Raw genomic sequence first — 15,448 nt, 5'->3', positions numbered from 1 at the left:
TTACAAAGACTTATATAGAGAAAACATTGAAAATCTTCTTGTCGAAAACCACAAGGCCTACAGCTTTGGTATTTGGTATGTAACATCATCTTGTGGTCTTCTACCAAGGTTGTTCAAATTATGCTCCTGGGGTGAAAAGAGGTGCCACCTTGAGGGTCCCAAATTTTACATGCACTTATATGGAAAAAAAGAAACAAAAAACTTTCAAATCTTCTTTTCATAAACCACAAGACCTAGGCCTTTGATATTTGGTATGTAGCATTGCCTGGCGGTCCGCTATCAAGATTGTTCAAATTATGCCCCTTGGATGAAAGGAGGCCCCATCCCGGGGGTCCAAAATTTTACATAGATATATATAGGAAAAAAAATCTTGCCTGAAACCAGCAGACATAGGCCTTTGATATTTAGTTTGTACCATTGCCTTGTGGTCCTCTACCAAGATTGTTCAAATTATGCCCCTTGGATGAAAAGAGGCCCCATCCAGGGGGTCCCAGGTTTTACATAGACTTATATAGGAAAAAAAAACTTTAAAAAATCTTCTTGTCATAAACCACAAGACCTAGGCCTTTGATATTTGGTATGTAGCATTGCCTGGTGGTCCGCTATCAAAATTGTTCAAATTATGCCCCTTGGATGAAAAGAGGCCCCACCCAGAGGGTCCCAGGTTTTACATAGACTTACATAGGAAAAAAAACTTTAAAAATCTTCTTGTCTGAAAGTTCAAGGCCTATGCCTTTGATACTTGGTACGTAGCATTGCCTAGTGGTTCTCTAATAAGATTGTACAAATTATTTCTCTTGGGTGAAAAGAGGCCCCACCCTGAGTGTCACTTATTATATAAGTTATATAGAACAAAATACTTCAAATATTTTCTGACCTTATTCCCTAGACTGTTTAATTATAATGACCTGATGACCCCAAGGAATTAGGGGTCATTTGACTTAACTTTGACCTACTGACCTACTTTTTTTAAGATACAGCCTTGAAATTTGGATGACATAACAGTTCTGCACATCAATCTTAAAACTGACTTCAGTGACCATGAATGTGACCTACTGACCTTTTTTCTTAATATTTTAGCACCAGTTTGACATTTGAAACATGTAGCATGATATTACTAAGGTGAGCGATCCAGGGTCATCATGGCCCATTTGTTTTCCATAAGTATCGCATTTAAGATTCCCGAGAATGTTAAAACCGGTAAATACGTTAAAATATTCTCGACTGTTCTGTTGAATCATGTTTTATTTAAACATTTAGCATTTAGGCCGATTATATCTAAAGAAACTTCATGTATAACAATTAAATTATTTCAGAGTTTTCCTTAAGCAGTTAAACACACATATGGCTATTTTATCGTATTTCCCAATACCACGTGTCGCCGTGTGGCTTGCTCAGTGGCTGTCACAAATATCCGCATACGGAATCCCAAAGGGACCACCTGTGCCTGTAATAACCTGGAGCATTTTCCCTCCACGGAGATCTGAAGTCATCAGATCACATACAATTGTGCCGGTGTGACGTTAGATGCAATAAAATCAAAACAAAAATACGTTAAAAATGTATTGTTATCTCGAACTGTAGTGATAGTTGGCGCAGACACAAGAATATGACACATGACAAAAACTTCCACAGAACGAAATTTTCGTACCTGATTAGATAACAACGTTCTTGAAGAAGACTGTTATCTGTCGTTATTTCATGTGTATTCCGTCCCAAGGTCTCGTGCCATTCCCGTTTTATCGATGGTGAACATACAAACTCGATATGGCAGAAATCAGCCGCCATCTCGGCGAATTAGTGGACCGATTAACAGATTCTCATAGCTAGAAGTTGTATTTACATGTGGTGGTAGTTTAGGTACTTGCGCTGGTCAGGCGCAGCAAGCCATATTTAGGATGAAAAAATTTACATATATTAATAATAATAATAATAGTAATAATAAATTCTTTATTTAAAAAGGGTAAAATTTATTGAGTAAGGTATATCTTTCCAAATTTCTACAACCATAAAAGAAGGGCTTGTAAGACTAAATCCACAAAGAAGAATAGCTAACTATAAAGGCTTGGATAAAGGTCAGCCTAAAATCCCCATTTAGAAAACTCTCTAGTCAAGATTTTGTATTATTCGTTCCTTTACTTATTCTCTAAAAAGTTGTAATTTTTGTATAAGAACATTAAAATTTGCTATTTCTCCAAAACTTTAAAATAAGAAAAAAATAAAAGTTTAAAATGATGATAAACTATATGAACTCGAATTATCTCAAATGAAATGTAGGTGCAACTTCGAGATAAGAATGTTAAGTACGTAAATTAGACATTGTTCTATTCTGAAGTGTTCACTGTTAAGAAATAATTTCGAAATAAACAAGGAAAATTAAAAGTAAAGAAAATGAAATATTTTCTTAGTCTGTTGGTAATAGTCGCTTCGACAAGGTATGGATCTTCGATTGGAAATCTAAACACCACCAGGACTGTTGTGAAAGAATTGACGGTGAGCAATGGTGGAAACTATGGCTTTTGGACACCGGAACAGTTTTGCCCTGAAGGGACGTTCGCACTGGGCTACAATATGAAGGTAAAATACGCGCATGCGCGTGTACGCATACGTTTTCTCAGGTCGTTTTGATTTATTTGCACGGTATAATTTAGGTTGTATGTCGATCCTCAGCTGCTGACAGCGGAAGAGACCCCGTGTACCTCTATAAATATTATTGCAAAAACAGGCTGGTACATGGGTTGGTTGATGAGCTAACCTTCCGTTGGATAGATGCTTCCTATCTACACTCCAAACGAGGTTCCGCTGCGGTGAAGGGCAAGTGATTATTAACCAGTGACTTTAACCACTTAGACACCAATATTTAAATAAATATCTGTGAATAATGGTGTGTGTTTGCTGGTGTATGTGTCTGTGTGTGCGCGCGCGTGTGTGTCTAATTATTTATCAAAATGAAATGATTTGTTGAAGCTTTTCCAAAAAAACAAACGATTTTAGGTAATCAAAACTAGAACAAATATGTTTATATATGTTCGCATATTTAAAACTTATATAATCTCAGCATCCAAAAAAAAAATATAATCATAAACAGATGCTGGACTTGTATGCAATAATGACTGATATGTACAGTTCATTTACAATAATTCTTCTTCCCACAAGATCCTAGCATGTTCATCAGTTAACGTCTTGTATTCTGTGGCAAATTGTAACCCTGTGTATTTTTTCTCTTTAATGTTATGAAAGCTTTGTGTCTACTATTAAGAATTCCATTGGTAACATTTGTTTTCAGTCATCACTATGGCAGTCATCTTGAATTTCAAAATGGCTGCCGTATTAAAATAAGTATACCGTAATATATGCAATCTAACCCTAAAATAAACATGTTTTTCTTTTTAAAACACACTAATTTGTGTACTTCATTTTCTAAATAATATATTTATAAATTATGAGAGACAGGGTATTGCAAAAGTCCCCGCTGCAATGAAATGGTAACCTAATACAATGAAAGAAAACACGAAGGTGGAGATGGAATTATCTAAATGTTATCTAATTTCTCTTTTTATTCAAACACCATCAATGAAAATAGAACACTCTAAACATGTAATCTATTGTGCTTATGAACATTTTATCCTACGTACTGTGAATAAATTCCTGCAGTTTAATTACAAAATATGATATTTTCCCAATATTTTGAATACTGTACGACTTGCTAACCTTAGATATGACAATAATATTGTTAGACCTTTGTAAGTAAGTAGGGAAATTAATCTTCAAATCTGCTTCCTTCCTTTCTTTATTACGTGTACCGGTTTGGTTTAACAATTTTTAGTATGCCGACTTACTGTTGGGGACAATGGCCGAATGTACAAAACTGCTGCAGAAATAGCATGGGACATTATATAAATATCATATGGTAGCGTGTGTGACATTGATATTGTTAACCCGAGGGCAGAATGTCATCCGAGGCGAAAGCCGAGTGGTGAGTTTCTGTTTCGAGGGTTGACAATATTAATGCCATATGTTTCTGATAGTCAAAATATTTCTTTCTCGGGTAATGGGATTTTATCATTGTAGATAAAAGTGAGGTATAATAAATCTTTCTACTGTAAGAGAACCTGGTCTGTGGACAAAGTTTTCAATGATAAAATCATTGAATATTTCATTACAGAGCTCAGAAATTTAGAAGTTCTACTTTCAATCTACTTTTCAGGGAGGTTTCATTCTTGAAAATCTAACTATTCATCTAGTACACTTTACAAGGTACCTCCTTGATCAAGTGGTTCAGGCTGTTGACATCAGATCACTTGGCCATTGTCTCTGTGGGTTCAAGCCCTGCTCAGGTCATCATGTATGTCATCTAGCCAGCTTGCAGAGGGTCAGTGTTCTACCAGGCAGCCACCCATGCCTAAAGTAATTCTTTAAGGGAATTTTGAGTCTTCTTCAACAATTAAAGCTAGAAAGTTGCCACATGTCCTGACCTGTGTTGATGTGAAGTGAAAATGTAAACAAACATGTACATCAAAAGACTGTCTTCAAGAACTGGACCATGGGGTTCTGTTTTGTTTGGTTAAATGTAAGCCCAAAACAGTTTAGAAATATTGCAATTTTCCAGTTTTGAAAAGTAAAGGAAAGCCCCAGGTGCCCCACAGACATTATTATAGGCATAGGCATCAAACCCAACGAGTTGACGGGAAACTCATTCAGACGTCACTCATTCATGTATTGTAATTAGGCAAAATGATAAATTCAACCAACTGACTGATAACTGAAATTGAATAATTTTAATAATATATGATGCGAAGAAGCAAATGTATATTTTCGGAGTTTGTACCTCCCTTTATTTTGTTTTGCCACTAAATATATATGCTTTAAATGTATGTTTTACCTGACAAGACATACAGTATAGTTGATTTAGATATATGTTGTTTGAAAGATTATATTTTGAACATGTCAAGTCAGGGTTTTGAAAAGATGACAAATTATACAAAAATGTACTTAATTTGTAAAATAACAAGAGAATTATCTCCCTTTAAACAGTAGTAACTCGATTTTAAAAACACAAGGCAGAATTTAATGTTCCATTTGAACTTATCTAAAAACTCTTAGCATTTATGTAACCTACATAATGCATGCAGTGCATTTTAGAGAAATTCAGTAGATAAGAAAATGGAGAAAAATGTCAGAATAATTTGTATATTTGATAAATTGTTAAGGTAACAGATAAGCACAGAAAGTGCTTGACTCCTGTTTGCGTAGCCTTCCCAAAGTCGCCAATCTACGTATACCGACACTGGTGAAATTGTAGTTACAAATGCCGTTACTACCTTTCTCCATACATACGCTATAATCGTTCAGTACTTCTATGAAATTCAAGGGTCTGAGAGTAAATAGATCGATACTATTTATTTAGCATATGCAATAAATGTGAACACTTATGATTTGTAAATGAAAAATATTTTAAGTCTTGTAAAGAACTTTGTATATGCGTTGTACTACTTTACGACGTAAATATTTATCACGTGGCCAAGATCCAAGAACACATGGTTCTTGCATGCCAGTGCTTTTGCCGGTGCTAGAAAAACTCATCTTACATCCCGGGGTGTAAGATGACTCACGTTCTGTTATTTGTGAATGAATGCGTAAATTCATACACTACTATAACAAAATAGTGCTTTAAAGCAAAAATCTATAAAAATGTATTTTATACTTCTTTGTTGGCATGCAAGAAAAACAATCTATCACTAGTTGAATGTGCGGATGGAAATATCTGGCTCTCGGGTAACTGTTTTTCGGGAACTCGACAGAGCCTCGTCACCGCCTAAACAGTTATCCTCGAGCCAGATATTTTCATCCACACCTTCAGTCAGTCAGTGTTTAAGTTTAATAAGGGTCCATCCGCCCTTTCAGGCACAATTTAGCTTTCGCTACGTAGAGTATAGACCCCCGGCATGTCACCAGGCATGCCGTTAAAGATGCTTTTTGAAGCCAAAGTGGTGAAAATTTACCTCTACGCAATTTCCGTAGAGTATATGCCAAAGATAAGTAATTCTGAAGCCAAAAGTGGGCCACTATCACGGCCAATGAGACCTAAATGACAATATTAGAAGGTAAGGTGTGGCAAGGGTCGCCCTTAAAAGGGCGGTTGATGCCGCAATTGCAGGCTGGTCCCCCGTGGTGTTGATGCCCCTCCCCGCTCGCCCCTCACGTTGAGCGTGAAGTTTGAGCAGCTCGGGGTCTTCTCTGCATGCCGTCTGTGGATTCGTCGAAGTACTGGCAGGTCTTCTATCTGGTCTACACGCCTGTGCCACTCAGAAGTGTTCCACGAAGATCTGCCGCAGCGTTCAGTTGCTCGTTGCAGTCTGTCGCCATGCAGGAGTTCCATCATTACCACCCGAGTTGAATGGAGCCGGGTTGCCGAAGTCTATTTGTGATAAAACAACCGAAGTTGAGTAGATGGCTCCCCCGGGAGTTGTTGGAAGTCTGCATGGCCCATCCTCGTCGTCCCATCCTTTGCAGGGCCACTCCCTCCGGATTAGTCAGGACACCGACAGTTGTCTTGGCCCCACATCTGGCGATGCCCTGTGCCTTCCCCGTGACGTGCACGCTCCGGAGTGAAGGAGAAGTCCACACCTTCAACCAGTAAAAGATTCTTTTATTCCTGTTCAGCGCTACCTTTCTCCATGCATGCGCCGTAAATGTAGTTCAATACTTACAATGAATTGAAAGATATGAGAGTAATCAGATCGATGCAATTTATTATGGATATGCAATAAATGTGAACACATATTATTTTTTGAAATGTGGTTTTGATCGGATACACTTATAAATTTTATAAATGTTTTGATTTTTTTTCTACGCGTTGAGCTACTTTAATTACGCGGTAATAAGGCGAATGACACAATGAGAAAACTATATTAATCCGCTAAAAATATACGTCGACATTAAATTGCCCCTATTAGATGTACGCACGTATTGAGTGTACTATATACTGACTAAAGGTTAGAGTTAGGTTTAACATAGGTTTAATAGTGTACATTCAATGCGTGCGTACACCCGATGCGGGAGATCTAATGCCCAAAGTCGTCGGTAGCACAAATCTTTATAACGTGAAAATCACGGATATAGATTTTTTAATGAAGAATTTGCAAAATGAAATAGAAGTCTCTTGTAATTAAAAATACCATTAGGGCCCTTTTCTGATATATTACTGATATGAGCCTTCGTCTGTTTTTACTGATGATCAGACTTCATACATACAGACACTGTTTCCCTGTTAGATCTAGAGTCAAGTCAAAGATTATGATTTGAGTAACCGTTACTGACTTTGGTCTGTATTTGGATTACTTTTTGGGTTTAGTTAGTTAAAAAAAAAAACTGGAATCATTTAGTGAAATACTGCAAAATGATGGAATCTTTTCTTGCCTGGCTTCTCGATTAAAATGCATACCGGTTCAGTTACGCTTCCCTACAGTCCTCTCGGGGCTTTGGTTTATATCTATAGTTGAATTGCTGGATCCCAGCATCACGCATGATGTTATTATATGCAACAGTAAAGGGGATCTAACTATTTGCGATCGAGGATTCAACTAATACTTTATCCCAGTACTTTGATGAGAAAAGTCTTGGCGGATAAATCATTTAAAAGAAGACGTTTGACGCTCATAGACTCAGAAAGAAGAATTGCAGAATTGTTACAAGGTGTAAACTCTTTACGAGATCGTCCAATGCTATAAACAATACAAAATACAGGCTGAGCACCGGGACATATAGTTTGGTAATCTACTGAGACAGTAGGAGAGTTCAAGCTTACAGACGAGGTTCAACGTTATTGGTGAAATACAGCGAAGGCATCGGGGTCATACCTATATTGTAGTTTAATGCTTTATGTTTCAGCATATAGGCGCTGAGCATCCAGGAGTCAGGGCAATTATATCGAGTTGCAGCTTCAATTAAGAAAACATAGGCTGAACATCTATACGATAGGACTCGTATGTTGTTGATTCAAAGACATCGTTTGACGGGAATTTCAACAAAAGGACCAGACAAGTATAGAATCTGCAGCCTGTAGGAGTTTGGACTGATTATTATTAGTTGAAGGTTCTTAATTTGAAACATTTAGTGATTTGCCGGTGTAATGAAGTATTTCGACCCCCGTAGAATAACGACCCCCGGTCATTATTCTATAGAAAATGTGACTCCTTTCCTGTAAAATATTGACTCCCCTTATAAAAAACTGACTCCCTTTGAAAACTCTATAGAATAACGACCCCCGGTCATTATTCTATAGAAAAACTGACCCCTCCAAGTAAAATACTGACTCCCTAAAGATGACTCCCTTCGAATTTCATAGAATAACGACCCCGGTTATTATTCTATAGAAAAAGTGGAAAAAAAAAGTCTTTTTTTTCTCTGCTTCATATTGAAGAAATATGTTTTCGATAAATACCCGCCGTATCATTATGATCCGTATCTATATGTACATTAATACAAATATATTCTATATTTGCGCTTTTTGTCACGTTGACGTTCGCGTCCAAACGGACGTGACGTCGTTTGTTTTGTAAGTTGTTATTTCTGACGAAGACATAAAGGTCGAAACTAGTCAAGAATGTGTTGTCTTGGTATTTTTAAATCCTTTTGATCTATAGAAAAAGTGTAAAATACTCACTGCCGAAATTACTACATTCGAACTCTCATACAATATCGATTCCCGGACATTATTCTATTTAAAAAAGTTACTCTTTCCGTGTAAAACAACGGCTCCTAAAAAGACTTTCGAAGATAATATCTATTAAAAAGTGATCCCCACCAAACCTAACGGACAATTTTACTAGATCTGCAACTCTAATACCCTCCATTGCCAATAGTTAACATTTTGATTGTACTACTACTACTGCTGCCGCTACTTCTATTGCTATTACTACATGTACTTCTTCTTCTTCTACTACTACTACTACTACTTCTACTACTACTACAACTGCTACTACTGATACTACTATACCTGCTTCCACTAATACGTCTTGTACATCTACCTCTTCTTCTCCTGCTGCTGTTGTTGCTGTCACTTATTCCTCTGCTGCTGCTGCTGCTGCTGCTGCTGCAACTGCCACTACCACTGCCACTACTACTACTACTTTCTATTGTTGCCGCTACCGTACTTTACTGCAACTGCTAAGTATTGCAACTTCTATTAATACTAAGTTCTATGCTAGCAGTCTCTTGTGCAGTTTTCTTCTGAAGAATTACTTCATATCGAAGTTTGCAGGGATTATTGACACTGGTGTGTTTTGTGAACGTATTGTGAAAAAAATGTATAGACCAAGATACAGCGTCTAGAAATAGAATCCCTTTTCCCGTTGCGGAATGCTCTGATTTCTGTGTCAAGTGATGGTAGCTGGGGCTAATGGTCAAACGGAAGGACGGGCGGTCAAGGGCAAATCTATATGCCCCCTCCCCCGAGTGGGGGCATAAAATGCAGCAATTAGGCCTTAGATACATGAGTTATCACTAAATTTGACCAAATGACCGGGGGTCGTTTTTTTATGGGAGTCAATATTCTTCGTGAGGTTCAGTTTACTTCACGTGGGGGAGTCATAGTACTATGATCTGGAGGTCATGATGCACTTGTCCGCCGGCAAAAAATCACGAGTCGGATAAGTTGGACATAGGAATCCCACATCCCTGCAGGGGTGGGTAGATCAAAGAACTTCGAGCATCAACAGTCCATAAAAAAGCACAGACGAACAGCCGTTTTCGTTTGGTTAGATGTTTATTCATTCTAAGTTCGTATTTAACCAGCACTGTTTCCTATACCAGTTAGGAATTATCCGCAAATTTAAACCCACCTCATAATCAATACAATTTTTAAGCTATAAAAATCGATTTCAAACTTTGATACTGTTAAACATTGTCAGAGAGATATTTATGGAACTAATACATTTAAATAAGGTCTTACTGCAATTTCTGGTACTTTAAATCAGTTAGAAACATAAAACATGTTCATTTTGAAGACTTTCTGAGTACATTTTAATGAATTCCAGCCACATAATGTGACATTTCGATTGAAATATTTAGTACACAAAACATGTTATCAATACAGGATATTATGACTATCAAAAGTTTTACGCTAACATTGCATACTCGCATAAAAACACGAAAAAAGACAAGGAAATTAACTACATACATCGTCTTTCTGTCAGCCATGTTGGCACTGAGTTAGGGTCGCTGAACTGAGCTAGGATTATCCGGGTACATGGCGTGGTCTAGGTCTGCAGCTCTCAAATACGGTTATATCTTACATCTGAGGCATATTCTGACACTTTCAGACAACATCAAAAATGGCATTTTGAGCGATTTGATGAAGTTCCAAAATTATCAATGGACCCCTGTGGGATTTGTGTTTATCCAGAGCTCAAATATCTTTTTGAAAATTGGCTCCCCAATAGCAAAAAAGAAAAAAAAAAGTCCACGCGCATACATTTAGACGGGGTGACCCCTGCGCGTGACCCCTGACTATCTACGAATCAAAATGCGGCTTTCGTTTTCAAGTTTAGCATTTGTACTTTCATTTTATTTACTTTCGGAAATAGCTGAAGGTCGAATGACGTCATTTTCTGTGTTGTCAAAAACATACATATGCCTGGCGAGATTGCATAAATATGTGCTGGCCGTCCTCTAGCAAAAAATCACAAATTAAAAATGTTCAGACATTTCGCCACAGACTATTACATCTCGTTTGTTATTATAACCGTGAAGAGCCGCTAAAGCAGAAATACAGCAAGATACTTAAGACCAGAATATTATATTTGCTCCCCCCCACCCCCGCCCTTTTCAGGGGACTAATGTCTTTTGATATTACTGGAAAGCTAAGAATGTCATCTGTAATTTAAAATATGTTGGACTTGTCATAAATGTCCGTTGCCATGGTAACAGCAAATATAATAGGCTACCTATAGAGTATAATTCATGTTCCAGTCTTCCAGACTTAAGTGTTTACAATGTTCTGGCGTGTATATTTCAGTGACATCATGTAGGTGACGTGTACTATTTTTAGAAACTGAATAAATAAACTTTAAAAGAAGTATTTACTTCTGATTTCTATATCCGACCTTAGATGTTATTGAAAATAACATTTTCACAGCAGTAACTACTTAATACTTTAATTAACATTTACTAAATAACGGAAAATTCCGTTTTTGCAACGCTTTACATTCGTGGGGAGGATTTTATAATAGCATATAGTCAGCCGAATGACATATCGAGCTAAAAGTAGTGCTGTAAAATGAGAAGAGTTTGCGTGGTTAGAATCGAAATAATAAATATGTTCCAATAATTTTATCAGTTAATAAAATATGGGCAGTCGTTCGGATGCGAATATTAAATCACTCTTGCTACGCCTTCGTGATTTAATTATTACGCATCCGAACTCCTGCCCATATTTTATTAACTGATAAAATATAGGTACATTTTATTATTTCTTAATTCACCTCTGCGTGATGACGTGATCTGTGTGTAACTGTACTTTTTGTATATACGTTATTATAGTATAACGAACGGAACAATGGTTTTGATTATTGGCCGGAACGTCATTCAATAAGTGTTTAATTACATGACATCATAACTTCGCTATTGATTTTTGATTACATTATATTGTTGCGTATTCCACCGAACTTATAACGAAAAATTGTTGTTTTTCAGAAACAGTTACGAATTTTTCACCATTTCGAGCTTACTCTGTATTTTCTATAATAAAAATATAAGCGACTTTATCAGAACAAAGATCGAGCAAAGATGGGTGTTATCGTTGGAAATTTCGGAAGTAATAAACACACTAAACCACTAACACTGTATCCTCTGGTCTGTTAAAAAGTAAATAAGAATCTCCATTTTGAATTTCAGTAACATTTTTCTCACCTGAAAGGAAAGCTAATAAAACAGATCTACACCTCGTACTGGTACTGGTATTTTAAATAAACATATACGTTGTGATTTTCAGATTGAAGGAAATCAGTTTGCAGGGGACGACACAGCGCTGAACGCCATCCGCCTTATTTGTGGCGACCTATCCGGACATCTAAAAGTTGGAGCGGATATCACTTCCGGGACAGGGCCTTTTGGGACATGGGAAAAAACAGAAACCTGCAATGAACCGTACCATGATGCAAATTTTCTCACGGCTTTCGCACTTCAAGTAGAAGCGCCGGTGAGAAGCTTTAAGCTCTGGCAATGAATTGAACAAAGTACTCTTAACCTTTACCCTGCTAAAATTTCAAAATGGACTGGTCTATCATTCAGTTTGGACAGGACCATTTATTATTTGAAAGGGTGTTCGTTGAAAATTTACAGACTATATAGCGAACAGTGCAGACCATGTCCGTGCAGGCTGATCTATGTCAAGTTGATACATGACCCCTATTTTTCTTTTCAATTTATATCAGTTTTATCATAACTCTTTAAAATGAGGTAAGGATTTATTCTCTGAAATGGATCTAGCTATGTTTGGTAGCTCTTAAAAATGTCAGTTTTATCTGAAACAACTGATACGGGGACTGGAATGCGGCATTTATCTTATGCTGTGGTCAATGCGAAGCGTATGCTGAAGCTTATTCTGCTATTAGACTTTTCGATATTTTAAGTATTTTACTTTTTAAGTAAAGGGGGACATCTCAAAATTTAAATAATATTATGTGTAGACGAAATTAATTTGAATTTTGACAGAATTATGCCCCTTTTTAATTTACAATTTTGGTTAAAGTTTTTGATAAAGTCAAATATCTCTGTTACTATCAAAGCTATTGAATTGAAACTTAAAAAAGTAATTTACTATCGAAGTCTACACCTGGAAAAACAATCCCCATAACTCTGATTTGAATTTTGACAGAGCTATGCCCCTTTTAAACTAAGAATTTTCTGTTAAAATTTTTGATAAAGTCAAATATCTCTGTTACTATCAAAGCTGTTACCATCAAAGGCTTCACCGGGAGAAACAATCCCTATAACTCTGATTTGAATTTTGATAGACTTATGCTCCTTTTTAACTTAGAATGTTTGGTTTAAGTTTTTGATAAAGTCAGATATCTCTGTTACTATCAAAGCTTATAATAGTTATTTACTATGGAAGTCTACACCAGGAAAAACAATCCCCATAACTCTGATTTGAAATTTGACAGAATTTTGTCCCTTCTCACTTAGAATATTTTGTTAAAATTTTTTGATAAAGTCAAATATCTCTGTTACTATTAAAGCTTTTGATTTGAAACTGAAAATACTCTTTACTATCAAAGTCTACACGTGGAGAAACAATCTCCATTACTCTGGTTTGAATTTTGACAGAGTTATGTCCCGTTTTAACTGGGAATTGTTTTACTGGCAAAGCTCTAATTCAGAGTCATGTACTGAGAAAAGTCGAACGCGCTGTCAAATAGACAGCTCTTGTTCCGTGTTTCTGTCCATCAGAGAGAAGTTATGCTACACATATCGCCAAAAGTTTTAAAGCGAGTCATGCGCTCTGCACGTCGTCATAATGCGGTGAACATTTGTGCCAAGTTTCTTTAAAATCCTTCAAGCAGTTCAAGAGTTACACATCGCACTCGAAACAAAGTTATATGACCTTTGACCCCATCCCTAAGTGTGACATTGACCTTGTCTCGATGTGGTGGACATTTGTGCAATGTTTCTTTAAAATCCCTCAAACAGATCAAGAGTTACAGAGCGGACATAAAACAAAGTCATATGACCTTGACACCTAAGTGTGACATTGACCTTAAAGCGAGCCATCTGATAAGTCGCTCTGCACGTCATCTTCTACATATATGTAGTTCTTAATACGTCATTTAGAGCAAGAGAGTCATCTTACACCCCGGGGTGTGTAAGATGAATTTTTCCAGCACCGGTAAAAATACCGGAAATCCACGTCTGGTATGCAAGAAATCCCAGGCTTGTATGCAAGAAAGCTTTGACGTTGACGTCGTTTTAAGTATAGGAGATGGTCGAATTGACTAAGTCATTAATAAGTTAAGAAAAAAGTTAATGTTGATATTCAAACAGGAAAAGCTTACATATGATTCACAAAGTATTACTTTTGTGCATTTTTAAAGGACATTTTCAATAAAATACAGGATCTTTATTTTTACAGGAAAGCGAATTTTTCAGCTGCTTTTTGTAAGAATACTAAAATAATCTGATCTAAATGTGCCGATAACTTCCATAAAGTAACTCGAATTGTTCTATATCTAGCCAGTTTCCAAAATCGTCATTAATGAAGTAATTTCATATCCAACTAGTTATTTGTCTTCGCTCGATAAATTACATGGTATAATACTTTATAAACTGAAAACAGATACTACTGTTAAGAGCTAGGCTTTAAGAGCCGTTAGAGTATATTTCTATTTATGCAGTTTATAAATTATATTCTCATTCATTATGTCACTTACAATTGAAATTTCATACGATCGTGAAGCAATTTTTCCAAGCTAGCAATCTGCCTTATATGTCGTTTCAGCAAGGGTCTGGGGATGATACCAGCGCAAATTATGTAAAGTTCTACTGCCGTGATCTTGATGGACATAATGCCGAGACCGAACTTGTCCGAGCCCCAGGAGTAGGATACTGGGGCTCCTTCGGGGAATGGAGCCAGAGCTGTGACAACAGCACCGCCATTTGTGGTCTTGCCACGAAGGTTGAACCTGTTCAAGGAGGTGGAGACGATACCTCGCTAAATGACGCCGTCTTCTACTGCTGTGAACTCAAGGAGAATCCCGGGAACGTAGTTGGAAAATAGTTTTGTTTGTTTTCTGATGAAACATGGACGTAATGATTATAATGTTTATATGCATAATTATTTTCTGCATTTTCACTGGCTTTACGAGCTCATTTTCGAATCCTTTAGTAATAATTTCGGTACATTTGCACCACTTTTAAGATAAAAATGCATAAGCTAGATCACTGTCACTTAAGAGTACACTAATTATGATCATGACTGCATCGCTTATTATGCCACCAGGAAAGGGTTTTATGCAGCGGATTAGACCTATTGCTTAAAATAAAATAAAAGCTTTCTACATGTGAGCCAAACCTTAAAGAGTATGAATTTTTAGTGCCATTAAAATACGGAAGTTTTTAAACAAATGTCTGCTCTGCATACACATTTACTTTATCATTTAGCCAGGTTAAAGCTGTCTGATGTGAATTTACTTGATTCAACTCAGTATCTAATAGAGACAGATAGTACTTTTCACAATTACAAACTTCACATCTGTGAAGTATTCACATTTGTTTATAAAAGGAACGTATTCTTTACACAGCCCGAAAATATTCCTCACATTGTAGTTTAAACATATTTATTTCGGATTTCTGGTAATGTTTACAATGAAATCACATCGTATGTGAGATTAATTGTCAAATTCTCTATTTGGAGTAACATAAAATCACGTTTTCACAAGTACCAGTAATT

At 36.6% G+C, this 15,448-nt stretch overlaps 1 protein-coding gene across 1 annotated transcript; it reads left to right on the top strand.

The window, feature by feature from the left end:
* The first annotated feature begins 2,298 nt into the window (after positions 1–2,298).
* LOC123541464 (vitelline membrane outer layer protein 1-like) lies at positions 2,299–14,833 on the top strand. The gene is made up of 3 exons (XM_045326991.2): positions 2,299–2,577; positions 11,993–12,199; positions 14,498–14,833. Exons 1-3 carry the CDS (start codon positions 2,392–2,394, stop codon positions 14,774–14,776), a joined length of 672 nt encoding a protein of 223 aa, XP_045182926.2. The 5' UTR covers positions 2,299–2,391; the 3' UTR covers positions 14,777–14,833.
* Positions 14,834–15,448: the final 615 nt, after the last annotated feature.

This window comes from Mercenaria mercenaria, chromosome 16 (genome assembly GCF_021730395.1).
Source record: "Mercenaria mercenaria strain notata chromosome 16, MADL_Memer_1, whole genome shotgun sequence".
In the NCBI taxonomy this organism is placed as follows: domain Eukaryota; kingdom Metazoa; phylum Mollusca; class Bivalvia; order Venerida; family Veneridae; genus Mercenaria; species Mercenaria mercenaria.
This window is presented reverse-complemented; position numbering and strand designations above follow the sequence as displayed.

Excerpts from the sequence above, each read along its gene's own strand:
- LOC123541464 (XM_045326991.2), top strand. The coding sequence starts at position 2,392 with ATGAAATATTTTCTTAGTCTGTTGGTAATAGTCGCTTCGACAAGGTAT. Across the intron at positions 2,578-11,992 it reads CACTGGGCTACAATATGAAG|ATTGAAGGAAATCAGTTTGC; the intron begins GTAAAATACGCG and ends TGTGATTTTCAG. Across the intron at positions 12,200-14,497 it reads CACTTCAAGTAGAAGCGCCG|CAAGGGTCTGGGGATGATAC; the intron begins GTGAGAAGCTTT and ends ATGTCGTTTCAG.